General features: G+C 47.8%; 1 protein-coding gene across 4 annotated transcripts in view; it reads left to right on the top strand.

Moving 5' to 3' along the window:
- Positions 1–928: 928 nt before the first annotated feature.
- The window catches only part of THOC1 (THO complex subunit 1), a 48074-nt gene continuing 26946 nt past the window's right edge, over positions 929–22056 (top strand). Inside the window, exons 1-4 of one of the 4 annotated variants that reach the window (XM_025179445.2) lie at positions 929–1081; positions 20479–20552; positions 20650–20710; positions 21922–21988. In XM_025179445.2, coding sequence (XP_025035230.1) covers positions 1022–1081; positions 20479–20552; positions 20650–20710; positions 21922–21988 — 262 coding nt within the window. In that variant the 5' untranslated portion in view covers positions 929–1021. Of the gene's footprint in view, positions 1082–18051; positions 18210–20478; positions 20553–20649; positions 20711–21921; positions 21989–22056 lie in introns of those variants that run through there. The other 3 variants (XM_025179444.2, XM_075920912.1, XM_075920913.1) reach the window with 3 other exon arrangements.

The raw sequence follows: 22056 nt of genomic DNA, 5'->3' as shown, positions 1-22056 counted from the left end.
AAGCTAAGCACACAATCTAACTCTTAAACCTTATTATATTATGCAGTATTTAGGTCAAGCAGTATTCTCACCCCCTAGATATTACAGTTCTTAATACACAGGCTTCTCCCTGGTCCAGTCTCCTCAGTTGAAGTCTTTGTCTTCCAAGCATTCTTGTTCCTCCTTCCAGCATATGTGGGGGAAGAGAAAGGGAACAGTGGCACCAGGCTTTTGTCTATCTTGTATCCTTAGTCCACGTACCTATGAGACACTTGCTCCGATGAAGACATGTCCTGATGGACTTTCCTGAGTCACAAGGCTAAGCAATACCACTGATGTGATCTTGTGCAACTGCATCCTAGAATTGGACAGTCTCCATTGTTTGGTGCTTGCACAATTGTTATTGAATTGTATACCCTTTGATTAGAACTCCCCTATTGATTAATGAATGTTTAATACCATCCTGGAAGTGGTTCATCACCTAGCATTAAAGACTCTCAAAATTACAGCATATTTCAGTAACAACCATTTGGCAAAATCTCATAACTTCATGCACACTATTGATAAGCATTTGAACAGAACAACTGGCTTCAGACTTTTTATATGATGTGATGCTTTGCATGAAATAGTCATCATTTTATGGTGGTGTTATGGGACTGTAATGAGTCTGGGACAGCAACATGGCTGCCTGCTGACCCGGAAGAGGAAGTGCCCTCTATGACCCCTTGGTGGGCGGGTCCAGCCACACCTAGCCCCGCCCACAGGAGGTCAGAGGGCGGGTCTGGGGCTATAAGAGCCACAGGTTCAGTCGGAGCCAGGTAACTAAGCCAAGCCAACACCTGGCCGTAACTCCCACAGCGTAGGCCTCGGCCGCACTGCCCCTGGTCCAAGAACTGGGTTGGGCTGCGTGGACCCCTGCCAACCTCAGAGCTCTGGCCTGGGACACTGGCTGCTGCCTGAATGCACGCTGATCCTGATAGCACGCTTGCTGGCTACCAACAACTGTGCTGGCCCACCTGGAGTCCTGCCTGAACCGGAGCCCATGGACACCCTGCCAACCCCGCTGTTGCCCGAGTATCCACCGGACTGTCGCCAGAATTGGGTAGGCCCATGGAGGGAGGAGGGGGGTTGGAAAGTGACTCAGGGACAGCCGATCCTGGGAAGGCTGAAGAAGTGGAGGTCAGGTGGGCAGGGCGCTGTGGCTTGGACTCCCATTGACCTGGACGGCGCGCTATGGCCTGGAGCTCTGCCGGTCCAGTGGCTGCTGCCTTGGCACTGTTAGGGCCCTGGTGCGGGATGCGGTGGAGTAGGGAGGGCCTGCGTCCCCCCTGCAACCCTTTCCCCTGAGTGGCAGGTTCCCCCTGTGGGGCCAAAACCCTTGTGCTTGTCGGCTCTCGCAGAGCGAGGAGACCCGACCCCTGTCCGGCTGGGACCCAGACAGAGCTTTAATAGACACTTGTCGCCCTGACCCAAGGCACCTTAAACTGTGAACTGATGACTATTTGTATTAACCCCATGTCTGTCCGCCTGCCCTGACCCCGGGCGGGGCCTCACAAACTCACTCAGCCGAGGCATGTCCCACGGACTTGTGGGCACTTTAGGGAGTCAGCAGTGCCCCACCTGCTAATGTAGGACCCAATGGTAAGTACTGTTTACTTTTGGGAAGCTAGTAACATTGTGACTGTTGTTTTGTAAGTTGAACTGTCAGGTGATGCAGGACTTGCAAAGAGGGCATCCAACCCCCATACTTCAAACATTCCAGACTGATTTCTTAGGTCTCCTCTTTCATTAGTACAAATGGCATGGGGCTCCATTTTTTGTTCTCCCCAACAAAAAGAAGCTTTTTGTGTGCAGCAATCTGTCACAGATCAAGATCATTGGTCTTCCTGGCTCATTTTATATGAAGGAAATCTTCCTTGCTCTGCCATAAATGCATTGTATTACTTTTGCAAAGTATGGAGTTTCCACACAACAAAGCACTTAAGCGTGTCCATATGAATACTTTATTATATACCTGCCAACTCCCTCAAAACCAAAACAGTAGTTGTTAACTTCATGGGCCGTAACTTCATGGATTGTAATATGAATCGCTTAGATCTGCTACCACACCTCCTGGTGCAGTTATTGCATGCTGCCCACATGGCACTGCAGAAACACCTCATCACCTCTTTCCCCATACTGCTCATGCAGCAAATTGCAAAATTTGAGGCACAAGGCATTAGAGCCACATTTCACTTCAAAGTAACATTCAACAAAACCAAAGGAGGCAAAAAAAAAAGAAATCTAATTAAAAAAAGGATACACACAACACACACACAAGCTTTTAATTTAGTTTAGTGGTGAATATGACGCATTTAGATTTGGATCATGTAAATGATGAGAGAAATCAGGGAGACAGAACTTTCCTTTCAATCACTATAGCACTAGAGATATTTCTGAACTTACACAATTCATTCCCGGTGATTTCATGTGCAACCTCTACACTGGAACTATGACGGTACAAATAAGCTATTTTGGCATCATAACTCCCAGAATAGCTATTTCAAATACTATGTTCCACACTACAAAAGCCCATCAAAATAGTGCAGAAATATATCAAAATAGTGTGTCCACACTGAGTGAAGCCTGAATAGCTCTTAAGGCCCCCTGGAAGCATCAGGGCAGAGCATCAGGACAGCAGTCATTTCCTGTAGCTGCTGCCTGAGGCTATCTGAGGCTTATGCTTAAAAGGGCTACCTTCTACAGCCATGTCTCAGGCTCTTCACCTTTGCCTTGAAGGACAGCAAACTCATCTCACTTCTTGCTCTGGTTGCTCTTGAGGGCATGGAGCTAGATGTGCTAGAAAGTAATCGCCATCTCTTAGATCTGCTACCACGCCTCCTGGTGCAGTTATTGCATGCTGCCCACATGGCACTGCAGGAACAGGACACACTGTTCCCTGTAGGGCACCTCCTCACCTCTTTCTCCGTACTGCTCATGCAGCATGATCTCTCCCACCCTACCCTGCACACCAGGCACTGCCACTTCTGGCGACTAGCAACAGGTTCCAGCTGGTGGGGCCAGATTGTCATGGAGCAACGGGATGACCAGTAGTGGCTGTAGAACTTCCATGTGCTTAAGGACACCTTCCTGGAGCTCTGCAAGGGATACGCACATGGAACCCGCCATCCCCTTCCAGAAGTGGGTCACCATCACACTTTGGAAGCTCACCACACCAGACAGTTACTGCTCTGCCGGGAACCAGTTTTGCGTGGGGAGATCAACAGTTGGGGCCATACTCAGGCAGATACGATTCTCTTGCCGTTGTCCCAGGAGGGTGGTGAAGCACTGGAGTGGAGTTTCCTCGGGAGAGCTCCAGGAAGGTGTCCTTAGGCAAGTGGGGAAAGGGACCGACTCCCCTCCTAGGATGTGGTGGAGGGGCTTGTATAGGGATATGATTGGGGTGCTGCCCCTGAACGGGAGCTCCACTCCCTGGCTTTGGTGTAGGCCAGCCTCAACTCTTTCACTTTCGTGTGTTCTGGAGAAAGCAATAGACTTGGCTGCTTAGGTATCGTTTCAAAACAAACTTAGCATCTTCCCCAGGGACAAACTTGAAGGAAGATTACTATGCAGTCAGACAGATCCAATGTACAAGAGGAATAAAAGGCATCTGCACCTGGTCCACCAATTGGAGCCACAGAGGTGGTTGGATGGTGTGAAACATGTAAACTGGTTCTTCCTTATTCCGGCACAGAGCCTTAACCATTCTTCCTTCCATTCTTACAAAAATAATTAATACTAATAAGTATTTCAATTATCGTGGTGCATAGGAGCCCTAATTCTAGAGCTGAAGCTCACATAGCTCTTGTAGCAAGGAAAATCAAGAAACCAGGTTCATCTTCATGTAGGAAGGGCACTGGAGGAGGAGACATGTTTTTCTACCAGAGCCTCAGGGATGGATGAGGAAATCTTTGACTTGGGGTCTCATCCAAGGAGGGATATAGCAGAGCTCTGCTTTGGAGCCAGCTGCTAAAAACACCACCTTGGGCCACGTGGCACATTTAATCTCCTTTGATGGCAATCAAACCACTTACTGTGCCCATTTCCCTGATGGGACATTGGGGAAGCCCTTCATTCTGAGACATCATTCCCACAGCCTGACAGCCATATTTTACAGATAAAGATAGAATCAGAGTTTTTATCCTTAGGACGACTACAATGCTACATAGTCACCTTGGTTTTGGGGATATGTGTTTTGTAAAACAAAACAAAAACTCTAGAAAGAGTCCAGGCTAAAGGAACTGAGAAGAGTACAAGTCAGACACACCCCAATGAACCAGAGAAACAATCGCTATGGGATTAATACTATTTTCCTTATTCTGACAGGATTCCTTGTTCAGCACTTGAAAAGAATGACTGTGAGCCTTTATTGTGGTCACATGACACCTCAAGCTATGACAATATAAATCATTCTGTTAGCATAATAAGACAACAAACAAGCCCTGGGATAATTTTAAGTCTGCCCTATCATCCCAGCTCTTCCAAAAGAACAAGCAGTACACCCATATGCTATTTATACTTCAGTTGATGTACACTCCGGGAGAGACAATTGTATTAAAAGAATGTTACAAACAAGAAAGCCACAAAGGAGTTTGTTTCATGGTGAGGCATATTGATGTTGCAGGGATTTTAAAGTGATTGGGTACTCTGAGCTAATAGGTGTGACTAATTTCCCTTTGAGTGACTCCACATATGCTAAGGCTTCATGTTTTGAAAAGCAGCCAAAACATTCTTGCAGGCTTGAAGTTGATATAAATAAAAGGCAACAGAAAGCCCTGATAGCAAAGTTTTCAATAACATATGCGTTAGTCATAATTTACACATGGACGTGGCTGGATTTTCCATTTCGTGTTCAATTGACTTTTAAGGAATCTCACTGGCTGCCAAAAATGGATATTTCCAACTGCAGCAAGACTAAAACAAGAGACTCTGGTGCACAAACAGGTCAGAATGATGAGCAGGGCTCAACAAATCCGCTTATCTACTCACCATGGTAAGTAGATTTCAGCTGGTCGCCCCGTTCACTGGCGGTTCACGCACGTGCAGTGCGGGGCTGGTGAGTGGTTTTTGTCGTGGTTTGTCAAGCCCTGATGATGAGCATTATTGATGCCACTTGTATTGCAGAAGGCCCAAAATTGGGAGCAGGGAGTTTCATGTAGCAGCTTCACGGTAAGATTTGTAACATGAGAATCTTCCACCTGAGAGTTGATTTTGGGATGTAGGACATACCTATTTTGCAGTACTCTGAAGAGAGATATTGGAAGTAAAGTAGATGATGCTGCATCTGATACAACCAGGTTGAGGCAGCCACAAGATACGAAGAAATCACTTGGATTCAGTGCAAGAGCCCTTCCCTTGGCACTGTTTCTTCCCTTCATGGTCATACCATTATTGTCTCTTGGCTGCAGCAGTCCTGATTCTTTCTTTTATTCTCATTCAAAAGATTCATAAGCAGTTCTGTTAGGCCTTTTTCAGTAGTCATTCACAGACCAGAAACAGATTAAATGTTCCTTCATTTGGTTCCAGTCATTCTTGTCATCAACAAACATTATTGTAAATGACATCTTATCATTGTGACAACTGTCAGGAGGGCAGTCCATTATTACAGCATAGTAATTCATTTTGTCAAGCCACCTCAAGGTGTTATTGAGCATCTTCCTTACTATAAGGTCAATCAATTAATTTTGAAGTATTTTGCTTCTTTCCAAACTAATTGATGTAGGCACTCACACATGACATCATTAAATATGTCCTTTATTAATCACTTTTTACACTCTTTAAGCCTTAAAACATAACTAAACTTTCACAATAAAATGAGGTTCACAATATCACAGCGAGGTTCTCACTTAGACTATGTCTAGACTGCAAGCCTCTTTCGAAAAAGGCTTTTTCAAAAAATACTTTCGAAAAAGCCTCTTTTGAAAGAGCATCTAGACTACAACCAGTACTTTTGAAAAAGCAAACCGCTTTTTCGAAAAAGCACCCAGGCAGTCTGGATGCTCTCTTTTTAAAAAGCACAGTTTGCATTACATAGAGCCTTTTTTCGAAAGAGCACTTGTGGGGGAAAAAGGCGTTATTCCTCGTAAAACGAGGTTTTCTGCGGTTGAAAAAACTGCCGCGTTCTTTCAATTTCCTTTTGAAAGAACATGGCAGCAGTCTAGATGCAGGGGAAGGTTTTTTTGAAGAAAGTGGCACACCCTTATATCACACTGGCTGACTGTTGATGTCCCACCCTTTACATACCCACATAAGTATATTCTAGGACAGAGGTCTCAAACATAGATCCAGTTGTGCATGCAGGCCCACTGATACGCCTTGGCTGGAACTCACAACTGCTTTATCCTGTGTCCTGTGAGTTAGAGACCCCTATTCTAGGAGCTTCAAGGAAAATGTAGCTCTCAAAGTCTGGAAGGTTCTACAAAGGTGCATGACATTTTAGGGGGTTAAAAATGAATCCGTACATGGAATACTTGAAATATTTGACTTCAAATATTCTATTTTCCCTTTTGTTCCTAACAATTAAAAACAGCACCCCAAGCCCAGGGCATCCCATGTCTGGTATCCCAGGCAGCCATTTAGCTTGGTTGCCCCTAAATCCAGCCCTGTTTCTTCTTATCTACCCTCTTTGTGTCCTTCTCTTACCAGCGATGCTGAAACTGGAAGAGCCCGGGGGTGGGGAAACATAGCTTTTCCACCTTTTGAAAGTGGACAGGCCTGGCCCACTACTTTTCAGTGGGCCAGACCCCACCACCGTCTTCTGCTTCTTTCCCTCCAAAGCCTTACCGCCCTGGCCAGGAGCTCACTTCGGAAGCCTGGGCAGTGGTGTGAGCCTCCAGCTGCCTGCAGTGCAGGGTACCATGTCTGAGAGCAGCCCCACTCTGGCCTATGTTCCCACCCCCAGGCTTCCCACCAGGCCCAGGGCAGGTGGATGGTCCACAACTCTGCACTGGCTACCCACAGCTGCCTATATAGCTCTGTTCCTGACCCGGCTATTGGGAGTGAGGGGCAGCTCTGGCACTGCAGCCCAGCCACTGTAAGAACTGAGTGGGGAGCTGTAAGCAGGGAGCCTGGAAAAGTGGAGACACAAGCCAGATGTTGCTCACTCTGGGCCTTCCACAACATGGGCAGGTGCAAAGTTTGCACCTCCCACAGCTGCCCATGTGGCTCTTATCATGGCTGGGATGAAGCTACGTGGTTCCATCCTTCAGCTGAAGGCTGGATGGGCAGCTCTTTGAAAACCTGGGCCTCTCTACCTGCTCTGGGTGGGAGGCTGCTTTTGCGTTTCCCCACCCTACACACACCTTCGAGCTTGGCTGGAGGCAAGGCTTCCGGGGAAGAGGATAGGCATGGGCAGGGCCTCAAAAGTGGAGGCAGGAACTCAGGGGAAGAGGAGAGTGCGAGGGAATCCCAGTCTCTGCCCCCACATACGCTTTTGGGAAGGTTCCAACATCTTTGCCCCTCACTTTCTTCCATGCTGCTCTTCATCCTTGGAATAGCCTCACTCATCTCATATACCAAAAAAAGTCATTCTTTTGCTTCAAAGTCCTCCTCAAAGAAAATATTTCTGCAATCCCTTTTTAGAGAGTGAACACTGCCAGATTCTTACATCAACAACTCATCTTTGGGTCTTTTCTGTAATATTTATGTTTGAAATAGATTCTAAGGGGTCTTTTAATGTAGGGCTGTGTCTTATTTGTTTATAATGTGCCACATATGCTTAGATTAATATCAATGAATAATACCAATAAATCAGTTCCAATAGCAAGATCTCCAGTAATCTAATCTGAAATAAAGCTGCCCACATAGAGCAGAGGCTTAGAATTATAACACAAACACAATGGTTGTATGTAGGAATTCATAGCAGTAAGTGATACAAAGATAAAGGAAATAACCCCCAAAAATTCATGGTAGGGAAGCATGGGGTCTGTGGTCTAAAAAATGTCCTGGTGTGTGTAACGTTCTTTAATGCTTGCACCAGGTATTATAAAACATTCCTGAATATAATGAATCACTTCAAAAATAATGCTAAACTTGTAAATCCTTATCCAATTGTCTGTCAGGAAGAATGTATTCATGACAACATGATTTTTTGGCTTTGCTTAACTATCTGATACATTTTTTAGTACTATCTATCTGGAGCCTGATCTAAAGCCCACTGAGATCAACTGAAAGACTCTCACTTCGTCAGCCTTCATTTGTTACCCTTATTTCCTTCTTCCACGATCTGCCTTTTTTCTTTCTAGCTTCCTACTCCTGAAATGGTTGGTTAAATAATCATGTGACAATGTTAGGATTAGTTAAATTTTAGTAAATTGACTGGTTAAATTGACTGGTTAAATTATATCAGACTATTACTATATAAATTGAAGATAAACTGGAAGTAACCTGGGAACAAGGGGAAAAGGAAAAAATGGAAACTGGATTCATAGAACCATACAACTGGAAGGAACTTGGAGAGAGGACATCAAGTCCAGTCCCCTGCACTCCTGGCTACTGTATTTGTCTAAATCCACAGAGAGGGAGGACGTATAATCCCTGGCCACTGGAGGAGGGGGGGGGGGGCAGAGTGTTGGAGAGAGAGGTGTGTGAGCAGCATACACCACTTGCCAAGGAGGGTGCTTCTAGGGTCCCCTCCACTTCCTTCTCCTCCCAGCAGGCTCCCCTGGCAGGGGATCAGTGTCCTCTGCCTTGCTGCACTGTCCCCAGGAGCAGATGCTGCCCCAAGAGTGCCAGCATGCTCATATGCCACGTGCCCATCTAGACAAACAGTAAATGGCCAACATATTAGTGTTGCCAACTCTCTAGGACATGATAGCTGGCGTATAGATGATTCTCTAAACACACCAATGTTCTCAGATCTTGATTTTTTTTTTAAAGCATTTTGGTCCATATGGACTTTAAACTGTTTTCCAAACTATCTGGGGGGAGGAGGGGGAGAGGTAGGGGATAATATGTACCATTGATTTAAAAAATATTGTTAAACATTTAAGCTACATCTAGACTGCCCTCTCTTGTGCAAGAAAATATGCAAATGAGGTGAAGTGGTAAATATCGCCATGCCTTGTTTGCATACTTAATGAGTTGCTATTTTGTGCAAGGGGCTTTTGTGCAAAAAGGAGCTGTTTACACGGTCCCTTTTGTGCAAAAAAACCCTCTTGTGCAAGAGTCGTTCTGCCGCTTTTTTTCAGGAAGATCAGCTCTTGTGCAAGAGGGGGATTTTGCGCAAAAAGGAGCTGTGTAAATGGCTCCTTTTTGCGCAAAAGCCCCTTGCGCAAAAATGGTGGCTCATTAAGTATGCAAATGAGGTGCGGCGACATTCACTGCTTTGCCTCATTTGCATATTTTCTTGCTCAAGAGCGGGCAGTCTGGACGTAGCCTTAGTGTTATTGAGGAGGATGTTGAATGAAGGACATTCTTAATTTAACAAAATATATTTTAGCCTAAGAATTCTATCTAAGGGTGTGTCTAGACTACTGAGTTTTGCCGACAAAAGTGGACTTTTGTCGACAAAACTATACCTGCGTCTACACTACCTCTGAGTTTCCTCCCATGAGCAGAATGAATTTTGTGTTGTGCACCAGTAGTGAATTCATGTGGCTTATTTGGATTTGCCATTGTGGCCCCCAAGTTATTAATAAATATCTACCTTTCCCCTCTGCTGCCATGTCTCCTCCCCTTGCTCCATCAACTCCCCTGGTGCCTGCTGCCCCCCCAACCTCTCACCCTCCTCTGCTGTCCTGACTCCTGCCCTTCTCACTGCTTTCAGCCTTCCTGACACCTGCCCCCCTGCACCAGTTCTTCTCTCCCCCCTGTGCCCGCTCCTCCAGTAGCCCCACTCTGATCATCTGAGTTACCCCTCCTCATCCCCTCGTCTAGCACCTCCCTCGCCTCTCTCTTCTGGTGCTGGTCCCTCCCCTGCAGGTGTCTGCCCTTCTGCTTCACCCCCAGAATCCCCTGGCACCTGCACCTTCCCTTAGCCCTGTACCCTCCTGGTGCCTCCCCCTTCCCTCACTGCCCCTGCTCCCTTTGCCCTTTTTTCCCTGATGCCCATCTCCTTACCACTCTCTGCCCCCATTCCCCTCATGCCCTTCTGCCCTCACACGTGACTTGCTTCAACCCCACCTTCCTCATGCCTACCCCTTCTGTCAAGCCTTCTCCCAGCACCTCCCCCTCCAATCCCCAATGCCCTTCCCCTCTCCTCTTCCAGCATCACCCTGTCCCCCTCCCACTGACACCTCCCCTCCTGCCCTTTTCCTCATTGTCTCCACTTCACCCCCTAGCATTTGTGTCTCCTCTCCCCTGTTCCTTTGGTGCCTTCCCCTATCTTCCCCCTCTCCCTTTGTACAAGCCCCTTCCACCTCTTCCCCTTTCTTCCTCCTCCACCTTCCCCCACTGCAAAAGCCCCTTCCTCTCCCACCCCTTCCTCTTGTTTTCCGCCCCACCCTCTCCCCCACTCTTCCTTATCTTCAGCTTCTGCCTTACAGCTTGCAGGGCTGGAGTCAGAGCCAGCCCAAGCTGCAGGGCTGGGGAGGGGCGCCGCGTGGTGCTGTAGGGCGGGGCCCAGGCCGCAAAAACAGCTCTGGCCACCTTCTGTAGTTGGGCCCCAGCTGCTTTTGGAGCTGGGCCACTGGGTTTTAAAATTCCTGACGTTTCCCCTTTCACCTGTTGTGCGGAGTTTGAGGATGCCGCGCATGCGCTCTCTCTGCCCCACAGTGCCCAGTAGATGGCTGCGGGAAATTTAAAGTGAGGGGCTGTGGCGCTCCATCACAAATCCTCCTCTTTCTCCAGCAGCTGCTGGCTGGCCCCAGACATTAGGGTGTGCCTACGCACACCCCGTGCGCACGCCTATGAAGAAAACATAACCACCTACTTTAAATGTGATCATCTCCCCTCTTCTTTTCTAACTGCTTGAAACAAGATGTCCTGATTATGACACATGAATAACTTTTCAGACAATGAAAAACTATAGTCTGATTTCTAGGTGATAAACAATAAACAATTGTTTATTGATAAACAATAGTCTGATTTCGAGATGTTAAACTTTCAGTTGGCCAAATACTGTTGGATTCCCATTAGCAGCACAGCATCAACTCTAGAAACTACTTCAAACCAAGTCTCACTTTAACTAACCAAGATGTTTATAAGTACAAGCGCTCAGCAACTTGCAAACATCTGCACCGACAGACAAAAGCTCACCTGTAGCCTCAGGGAGCAGGCAAGTGGCACAGGTGGTGGCGAGCAGTGTAAGTGCTGATCGGAGGACTCCTGAAGAGCAGTGGGTGGGAAAGGGAAACTGCTGCCTTTCTCCAGTTGCACAGCCACCCCTTGCTCCTCTGGAGTCCTCCAGCCTGCACTCATGTCACTTGCTACCTGCTGGTGAATGGAGACTGTGTGTAGCCTGGGGGGAGGGAAGGGAGGGGTTACCAGGGAATGCACAGAAGTCCCCTTCAGAATCTCCACCTCTCTCTTCTAATTAAACTTGCCCTTCCTCAGGTACCAGCATTCAAGGTTAAATAAAAAACCTATTTCTACTATTTTTCATTGTGAATATATAATATTTCAGCTACATTATAGGTTAAATAGGCTTTAGTGGGCTAGCATGGGAACCTAACTACCATTTAGAATTGTGGTGAGCAATAATTGGCCCACTGGCCAGACACGGTTCCCCAAGGCTAGCCCCTGGTGTGCCACCACTGCTGTATTTACCTGCATCTCTGCAGTATGGGCAGTTGCAGCTCCCGTCGGCTGCAGATCACCATTCCCTGTCAATGGGAGCTGCGGGAAGTGGTGTCCCAGTCCACATCACCTCCTATAACTCCCATTGGCTGGGAACAGCAATCTGCAACCAACAGGAGCCGCAAGTGCCTGTACCTGCGGAAGTGCATGTAAATAAAATGGAGGGGGCCTGCCAGAGGCTATCCCTGGTGAACCACTGCAATCTCATTGCCCACCCCTGATTTATAACTTTGTTTCTACGGGAAAATGCATTCTGAGTTCCAAACAACTGACTTAGGAACAAACTTTTAGAACGCAATGGGTTGGTAAGATGGGGACTTACTGCACATGGTTTTCTTTGTAAATACTATCCTCTAGTGGTTGAATAACTAACTACAGTTACACAAGCAGAAAATGCAGTAAGGAGAATTTAAAACAACCATGTCCTTTCCTTAGTGTAAGGAAATAGTAAAATAAATCAAAGTATCTTTGAGGCACATATCTACAGAGAAGTTGGTTTTTGATCCATTAAACCAGCTTCACAGCTAGTCAACTGGAATTCATAGTACATAGGTTTGCTAGCCTATATAAATGTCTGGTAGTTAGGGAAACCGCATTTTGTGTGTGTGTGTGTGTGTGTGTGTGTGTGTGGTGTGTGTGTGCGCGCGCGCGCACCAAGTCCATATAACTGTTTATTACCAGGTACAAGTAAAGGAAAACGCATCAAGAGTAGAATTCCTCCCAAGTGACCAGTATGACCACAAGAAAGTAATGCTAAAAGACTCTTCCTGACTCAGACAGTCAAACTGTCTTGGCTGCTGAGCTTTTCTATTATTTGGAATGCAAGAGTGTTCTGTTGAGTATTCAGCAGCATTACAAGGACCCAATTCTACAATGTACTGAACACCTTTGTTTCTTGAATTTTGTCAAGACTACGTTAACGAGTGTTTTGTTTTGTAAACTTACCAACAAATGCTTTGTAACTACATGTTTTAAAACTCTGTTGTAGAAAGGCCCAGTTATATTTTAACACCCCAGCAGATCAAGGTGAATATTTGGCTTCATATAAAGGTCTTGTCCATGCTCGCAGTGGTATGTATTCATGCCACAGTGAAAAGCAAGGCTGCATCCACACTCATGTCTCGCAGTGAAAAGCTCTGGTGCTCCAGCCCCATGAGGTGAGGGGAAGGGACAGGGAGGACTGAGGTTCAGGACTTCCCATAGGCCAGGTTTACTTTTCTGGGGTTAGTTCAGTGTTGCCATTATAGCTTGTGGAAATGGAGGACACTTGATAGTTTTGCAGTAACTTCAAAAAATGCAATTGCAGTACATTTCATTGGGGATGTAAATTCCCATTAATCAGTTAACTGGTTAATGTTAGGTCACACTGGGGCTGCCGCTATCTCCCAGCCCCCTCTGGAACAGCCCGTCCACAGCAGGTTGGACTCCCTATGGAAAGAGGCTGCTTTGGACACTGATGCAGTCCCTGCCTGCAGAACCCCCAGGGCTCCCACAGAAAGTAGCTGCTCTGGACAAGAGCAACCCCTGTCTGCAGTGGGCCCTCTGTGGGGCTGGAGCAGCCGCCTACCTGCTGCAGGTGGGGAGCTGCTCCAGCCCCTTCTGATTACCAGTTAATTGGAACCGATACGCATTGTCTGTTAAAAGGACTAAGCAAGTTGTCCCATGAAATTGTGGGATAGTGGACTCCAAGGTCCTGCGTCAAATGGGGCTGCATCTACACTGCAAAGTAACAAGTCTCAGATCATGGATCTCATCTTGAATTGAGATTAGACTCCTAGCACTGCAGTGTCATGGGACCCTAGGTTTGGGGCCTGGGTTAATGTAATTGCAGTCTAGTTGCATGGTGGGTTCCTATGGGACCCCAAACCATCCCTATTGGTAGAGTATGGTAGGAGGAGTTCTTAGAGGGGTCACATGACACCCTTTACTTCCTGCTATGTGTCCATCTTGACCCTGGAAGTACTAACCCCAAGGTGGGACTTCCTGTGGTAAGTGGGCAGGGCCTAGAGTATCAGGGGGCGTGGCTAACGGGATCAGGGGTGTGGCTAATGCATCCCCATTTTTGGTTTAGAAAATATGGTCACCATAGTCATGGCAGGCCCAAGAGTAAGCCTGGGGAATTTCTGGCTTTGGTTAGGTGTCTTTGGCCCTGTGAGAGCTCAAACAGCAGAGATAGAACTTTTTCCTTTTTCCTTGTTTTATTCCTTCATTCAGCTTCCAAGTCCTTAGGATGAGCATTCTTGCACATAGCATTTAAAAGGTGCTATTGGGCCATTAAACAATCCTTTGTACAGGCAGTCCCTGGGTTACGTACAAGATAGGGACTCAAGTATCAGAGGGGTAGCCGTGTTAGTCTGAATCTGCAAAAGCGACAAGGAGTCCTGTGGCACCTTATAGACTAACTGAAGTGTTCTGACGAAGTGGGTCTTTGCCCACGAAAGCTTATGCTCCTACACTTCAGTTAGTCTATAAGGTGCCACAGGACTCCTCGTCGCTAAGATAGGGACTGTAGGTTTGTTCTTAAGTTGAATTTGTATGTAAGTCAGAACTGGTACATATTGTAGGGGAAACTGTAGCCAAACATGTCTCCAGAGCTCAGTTTTATTCTCCCACACCTCACTTCCCTCAGTCCTTTATTCTCAAGCTGAGGTATCTGCTGAGAAAAGCCGCTCCGCATCTCTCCGGTCTGCTGGGGGGGGGGGGGGCGCTAGCTTCGCGTCTCCCTGGTCTGCTGGGGGGGGGGGGGAGCGCTAGCTTCGCATCTCCCTGGTTTGCTGGGGGGAAGCAGCTAGTGCGGGGTTGCCTCTCCCCATTTGTAAGTAGGGATCCGATGTAAGTCGGATCCATGTAACCCGGGGACTGCCTGTATTGCAATGTTCCTTGACTGGACCTCTGATTTTGATAGTTGTTCTGGATGGGGGAGGAAGGAGAAATGCACAAACAGCAGCAGAGAAGTAAGAGTGGCAATGTGAAAAGTGGTACCCCTATGCCACCCTCATTTCTGCGCCCTTGCTGCCATCCCAGGGCTGACACCTGGAACCCTGCTGCCTCCAGATGAGAGATGGGGAAGGGGTGGGGAAAAAAGCTCAAGCCCAGTGGCAAGGCTATGGCTGTCCACTTTACCCTGCCTCCCAGGTGTGTAGACCCTTCTGTGTGAGACCCAGCCAGAGTACATATTAAAAAAGCAAACAAACCCATAATAAAACCCAAACCATGTAGCTCATGTGTCCCTTGACAAATTTCCAGGCCTCCCTAGGGAAGTCCACCAGGTAGTTTGAGAACCACTGCTTTAAGAACTAAGCTTTTTAACAAATGGGATACCAGACAAACCCTACCTCCTCACAAAGATGATGACACTTGGATGTGTAGTAAAGCTGGAGCTTTCTTTTACAATTTATAGTTAAATATTAATTATTGTTAAATATGGTTTATACACAAAATCAGGGTAGAATGGTTATGTAACCACCACCAAGCAGATTTGAACCTAGGACCTCTGAAGCATATAGTAGCCTCTATAGCTTGAACTATAAAGCCAGCTGATTCTCAGCCCTTGCTGTAGAGGTCTCTTTGTCTTATCTGTTGCTGTAATCTAGGTGCCACTGCATTAGACAGTGAACCACACTAGGGCTACGCCTACTTTGCACGTTCTTGTGCAGGATATGCAAATGAGGCACAGTGATTAATATTGCTGTGCCTCATTTGCATACCTAATGAGCTGCCATTTTTGCACAAGGAGCAGACTACACTGCCCCTTCTGGTGCAAAAACCCTCTCTTGCGCAAGAGCTGTTCTGCCTGAAAATAAGCAGCAGAATGGCTGTTGCGCAAGAGGGGGTTTTTGTGCAAAAAGGAGTTGTGTAGACAAAGGACTCGCCACCCCTCCCCAAAGTGTTTTTTAATGGCATAAATTCCTAAGAATAAGAACAGTAATTACTAATAAGTTATTAATAAATGTCTTATAAACCTCTACTTTTTCCCCTCTGTTGCCAGATCTCCTCCCCTTGCTCCATCAGCTCCCCTGGTGCCTGCTGCCCCCCAACTCCTCACCCTCCTCTGCTGTCCTGACTCCTGCCCTTCTCACTGCCCTCAGCCTTCCTGAGACCTGCCCCCCTCCACCAGCCCTTCTATCCTCTCTGTGCCCGCTCCTCCAGTAGCCCCACTCTGATCATGTGAGCTACCCCCTCTCCTAACACCTCCCTCTACATACCTGCCCTGCCTCTCTCCTCTAGTGCTGGTCCCTCCCCTGCAGGTGTCTGCCCTTCAGCTTCACACCCCCCCCCCCCGAATCCTCTGGCACCTCCTGGTGCCTCTCCCTTCCCTCACTGCCCCTGCCCCCTTTGTGCTCTTTTTCCCTGATACCCACCCCCTCACCACCCTCTCCCCATTCCCCTCATGCCTCTGTATCCTCACACATGCCTTGCTCCATCCCCGCCTTCCTCATGCCCACCCTTTCTTTCAAGCCTTCTCCCAGTACCTCCCTCTCCCCTCTAGCCCTCAATGCCCTTACCTTCTCCTCTCCCAGCATCACCCTGTCCCCCCTCCCACTGACACCTCCCCTCCTGCCCTTTTCCTCATTGTCTACACTTGGCCACCTGGCATTTCTCTCTCCTGCACCCCTGTCCCTTGGTGCCTTCCCCTTTCTTCTTCCCCTTTCTTCTTCTCCTGATCTCCTCCCTTCCCCTCAGCACAAGCCTCTTCCCCATATTTTTCCCTTTCCCTTCCCCACCTGGCTTCTGCCTTTCACTTTACGGGGTTGCTGGAGCCTTTCTTAATCCGGCGATCGCCGGACATGATGTCAGGATGCCACATCATGCCAGCATCCTGGCATCTGCCGGTATCCTGCCCTTTGGCTTGCGCCCCACCTCCTCGTGCCGGAGCTGCACGCAGGCAGCCCGGTGCTGAGAATCGCCGCACTTCCCCCTTCCGGGCGGCGCTCTGCTCCTTCACCGGCTGGAGGATCAAATGGGGCTGCACTGCCCGTACTGTGGGCTTCGGCCAGCCCATCACAACAGCCCACCAGGCCAGTCTGCCCCGGCACTCGCCAGCTGGTAAAATCTACTCGTCACGGGCGAGCAGGCGAGTGTATTTGTCGAGCCCTGCAAATGAGGCATAGCGATAGTCATTGCCATGCCTCATTTGCATATCTTTGTGCAAGAATGCGCAATGTAGACGTAGCCCAGGTGTTACTGGGTTACAGTTAGTTTGAGGATGTGTGTACCCATTGCATCTGTAGCAGAGAACAAGATAAGAAGTGGACTGGCTGGTTTTAGAGCAGGGAGAGGCAACCCTGGCTAGTGAGTGGACCACATGAATGGCCTTCCTTCATCTCAGTGGGTTGCAAGATTGTTGTAACCAAGATAGTCTCCTGGGATTAGGATGCAAATAGTTAACTAGTTGATATCACTGGGATTCACCATAAGTGAGTGGTGGTGGGCAGTGTAGCTCAGCCAGAACGGCACCAACCTACAGCAGGTACAGCCTGCCGGCCCGCCCACTCCCCCATAAGTTGTTGGTTAACTGATTAAAGGGGTTTTACATTAATACCCAGGATAGGGTAGTTTTGCTAACTGTGGTTGTGTAGTTAGAATCTTTAGGATGTGCTGACTGAATTGTAGCAGCCGATTGGATGCAGAGGGACTGCACAGTTCTCACAGTCCATGCTGTGTGCAATCAGCAGGCACCCATGTGCTCTTGCTTTCTATGGGTCAACTTAGTAATACTGGTAGGGGAAAAAATGATGTGGACAAAAACCAGAAGAATCTGGCAACCCTGTGTGCGGGCAACAATAGACAAAACGTTTCATGGGCCACAAATAGCACCCCAACCAACACAGGCTGCCCACTGCTGGTCTAGAGCAAGGGGGGGAACCTTTTTTGGGGGCTGCTGACCCACTGAAAAAATCAATCAGGGGCCACACACAAGTGAGAAACAAAAGAAAACAACCCCCCTCTTGGCATGGCCCTTGACTGAGAAGCAGACCCCCCCCCATATTTCCCCACACACTAGAGCCTGGGGGGGGGGGGCAGCCTCCTAGATTTTGTGCGCTCCGCCTCCATGGTGCAGCAACAGCGGGGCTGGATCGCCAGCGCAAGCTGCGGGAGGCCTGAGCACGGGGGCCGGATGCGGCCCGCGGGCCTGCAGTTCCCCACCCCTGGTCTAGAGCCGCTCCACGGAAGCGCCTGAGGAGACACCGCGCACAGCCCGTCTCGGCGCCCCGCGAGAGACTCCCCGCCCCTGGGCGGCGCCCTCCGTGCCCTCCGCTAGCAGGAAGCGAGAGGCCGTTGGCTGGGGGCGCTCTAGCCTGGGGAGAGAGGGGGGGAGCTCTGCTCTCTATGGTTCCTACAGCGGGGGCGCCGCGCGATGGCGTCATCAGTCCAAGCCCCAGAGCGCGGGGCCTGGAGGAGGGACGATGTCGCCACCGCTCTTCAGCCTGCCCGAGGCGCGGCTCCGCTTCACGGTGGGCTATGCGCGGAGCCGGAACCAGCGCGCGGACTCCCCTCCTCCCCCGACACAAAGGCCTGGCGCGGGGCTTGGCGGTGGTGCCCGGCGCACCCTGCTACGTGCTTGGCGTTCACCCCGCGCGGGCAACGCTTCCCCCGGCCCTGCCCGCGGGGGCGCGTCCCCACCGCGCGCGCGCTCGCCTGCCTCTCTCCCGGCCGTTGGGAGGCCGCGGCGCGCGGGGGGGCGGGGGCGGACTGGAGGAGCCGGGTCCCAGACCCAGCAGGTTTGCCCGCCAGGGGCTCTGCGCAGGTAGCGCGGTGCCCGTCACCTGGCGCTGGGGGCTGCCGCGGCTTAGTCCCTTAAAAAGGGAATCCGGTTAAAGGCGGGTACCTGCATGTGTGGCAGCCTGGTGGCGGGGCCCACCGCGCGCCACACTCACACCAGGGTGCCCAGCTGCACGTGAACCCGTTTCGTTAAATCAGTTTGAATTTAAATCCGCAAATCCCCCTCCCCCCCCCGTCCCATTGGGCTGGTGCAGCTTCGTGAGTAGACCAGGCCGTCGTAGAGCACAGCGGTTCTCGGACTGGGTTGTGCAGACCTATAGGGGTCCATGGGGGCACTCTGGGGGCCACTGGCCCTGCCAGTCAAGCCCACCTTCTCCCTCCCAGTGCCACCTGGGAGGGGTGGAAGTGGAGAAGGGCAAGGGGCAGAAAGATATTGAAGAGATGGGGCAGAAAAAGGTGGAGTGGGGCCACGGCTTTGGGGGAAAGGATGGAGTAGGGTGGGATGGGTGAGTGGAGAAAATTAGAAGCCTGCGGGAGAATCAGTGTTCCCTGTAAACTGAGTGTTTGGGCAGCCACCCAGGAGAGATTCAGATACAGCGCGGCTGATCAGCAGAGCGCCTACAGTCAGCAGCATGTGTTTCTACTGCTAGTGAACATCTGCGCATGTCTTGGTACACATCGCAAGATTTATTCCGCACAATGGATTGAAAAAATTAGAGGGAATGTTGTTGGGGATCCATGAAAAATTGTAAATCAAAATGGGGGTCCTTGGGTTGCTAAAGTTTGTGACCCGCTGATCTAGAATAAGAATGTTAAGGGCTAGTCGACTATCTGATGAGCAAATGCTTATCGGATAGTCAAGTAGTCGATCCCCTCTTCCCGCCTCTTCTCCCCCCACCCCCCATCAGATAGAGGCAGAAAAGGGGAAGGGAAGAGAGGGTACTTCAAAGTGGCAGCACTGCGCAGCTGATATCCAACTCAGCTGTGCGGCACTGCCCTTTTGAAATGCTGAGACAGTGTTAGAAGGGCAGTGACGCACAGCTGACCCTGGGCTCTGTGTAGCATTTCAAGTCAGCAACGCAGCATGGAGCCCTGGGTCAGTGTGCGGGAGGCGGGGGACTCTAAGTCCCCCACTGAGCCCGGGCTCCATGAGGGCACTTCTGCTTTAAAATGCCACATGGAGCCCGGCGTCACCTGGGGATTCTTGTACATTTCAAAGCTAGCCCACCTGGAGTCAATGGGACTTCCTACTGGCCCTGGGCTGCATGTGGAGTTCTGCATTTCTCCTTTGAAATGTACAGGTGCCCCAGTGAGAGCTCTTGTACATTTCAACGGAGGAATGCAGAGTGCCTGTCAAGTAGTCAATGGAAATTTCATCAACTACTCACTAGTAAATTAACCACTAGTTAACATCCTTAATCTAGAACATTTGTCATGTTAAGAACACTTTAATTATTTTAACATATGTTTTGGTGATTTAAAGGCATTACATTCCAATGTATGATGACCCACCACATTGCATAGGTTTGTTCTTAGTGGAAGTTGATCTGTGGCAATAAGAGTTGTAAAATTCTGCTTAATTAGTTAACAGTTTAGATGTAGTGTTTAGCCAGTTAACCAATTAAAGGGGAGAGTGTAGGAGAGCGGGGGGTGGGCCCTACTACAGCTGACCATGGATAGGGGCTGCTCTGGTCTGGCTTGAGCACCTTTATCTGCAGTGGGCCTCGCATGGCTGGAGCAGCCCGGTGGGTAGGAGCTGCTCCAGCTCTCACTGGTTAACTGGAACCAGTAAGCATCATCCATTAAGGTTAACCAGTTAACCTTTCACATCCCTAACGGTAATCCCCACATATTAAAAGAGCAAGTAGATTGATTAATATTTAACTTTTTTTTTCTTTGTCAGATTTAAAAAAGAGACTCCTGTATCTGAACTACTTTTGGTTTCCTTATGATTTTCTGTTGGGAGTTTCTTGCAATTTATTTTGTCATTTTTGTTTTTAGAATTCTACTCGAGATGCTCTGACCAACAAAACTATTAAGCCCTTATTGAATGCATTCAACCAGATTCCTGGAAGGTAAGGAGCTCTTTTCATTTAAAAATATGTCTTTTCAAATCATTGTTATTAATGCTGACAATTTCATCAATATAGTCTAACAATTTTCTGTTTGTAGTGAAAATGAAAAGAAATGTACCCTGGATCAATCTTTCAGAGTTGTTCTAGAAGAGGAAATTGTAAGTGTTTCATTTTACATCACTTGTAATTCTGTTGATTATAAATGGAAATTGCATATGTTAGCTAATGTACAGCTGATGTATACTTATTCGCCATTTGAGTGTATTGTATTGACTATTAGTAACAACTTGTAGAAACTTAGAAATGAAGTTTGAAATGAGTCACTTTGCTGTATAAATAGTAACTAAAAATGTTGCAATTAAAATGCTTTCACAAATAATGTTTCATAACATAGTGTCTTAATAAGAAAATTCAAGAGAGAGTGCTTTTTTCATTATTTAGCCCTTGAACAATAACCTAAGAGTAAAACAAAATTGAAAACAATAACTTGCATCAAAGAATACCTAACAGAGTGCACACTTGGAGGATTTGTTTGGCAGTTCGAAAAGAAAACTTTTTTTTTAAAGTGCACATTCCCTAACTTTTCTGTCTGTAGTTGTGTATACCCCAACAAGTGCCTTTTAATCTTAGGTTCGAATAGTATCGCTGCTCATACCTAAGCACTTCACAAAATATAGAGAAACTCACTTCATCCAGTAACAAAATGCAGATGCTTCTTTGGTGGAGCATGTTAACTGTTTAATAACAGTCTGCATATCACTGCGGAGGCTGTAATAACATAGTTGTAGCTTTGTAGGCATAATCCCATAGTATAGATACAGTCCAGAGTGATGTAGGATTTCTTTCCATACTGTAGGCACTCCACCTCCCTAAGCAAAGGTAGCTAGGTTAACAGAACTATTCCTCTGTGAACCTGACTGCATCTATACTGGAGTTTAAGTCCACCATTCATGCTCTTGAGTGCAGTAGCAATTTAAATTTTGAGCATAGACCCAGTCACTGTTTATGGAAGGAATCAGATAACTGAAAATTGCAGAGGAAATCTAGACATTGGCCATGCATAATGTGCTATAAAGTCATTAATTACCATAAGTAATCTGGAAATGTCACTTAGCTGCGTGAGTTTAACTTAGTGTGAGCTTTATATGAAATACTTGCTACAGAATGTTACTTCCTAATATGCTTAATTTCATGGGGAAATGAACACTGATTTTTCCTTTTGCCCTTAGTGAGGCTTTGAACTTTGTAAAATAAAATATATTTAAGTAAAATAAGACTTTAGCTTTCTCTGACTTCATTAAATATATCTGATCAAAGTAATACAAATTATTTGGACTCTGTGTAGTAAATATGTTTTACATTTGTTTAGATAAACCAAGCTTCATGTGAAAATGTCTTGGCTATTATTTCTCTTGCTATTAATGGAGTTACAGATGGTGAGTAATTTATATAAAATAACCTGATATGAGGTATTCATTTGAGTTTACTTACCATATCATTTCAA

Source organism: Pelodiscus sinensis, chromosome 2 (assembly GCF_049634645.1).
Source record: "Pelodiscus sinensis isolate JC-2024 chromosome 2, ASM4963464v1, whole genome shotgun sequence".
NCBI lineage: Eukaryota > Metazoa > Chordata > Testudines > Trionychidae > Pelodiscus > Pelodiscus sinensis.
This window is presented reverse-complemented; position numbering and strand designations above follow the sequence as displayed.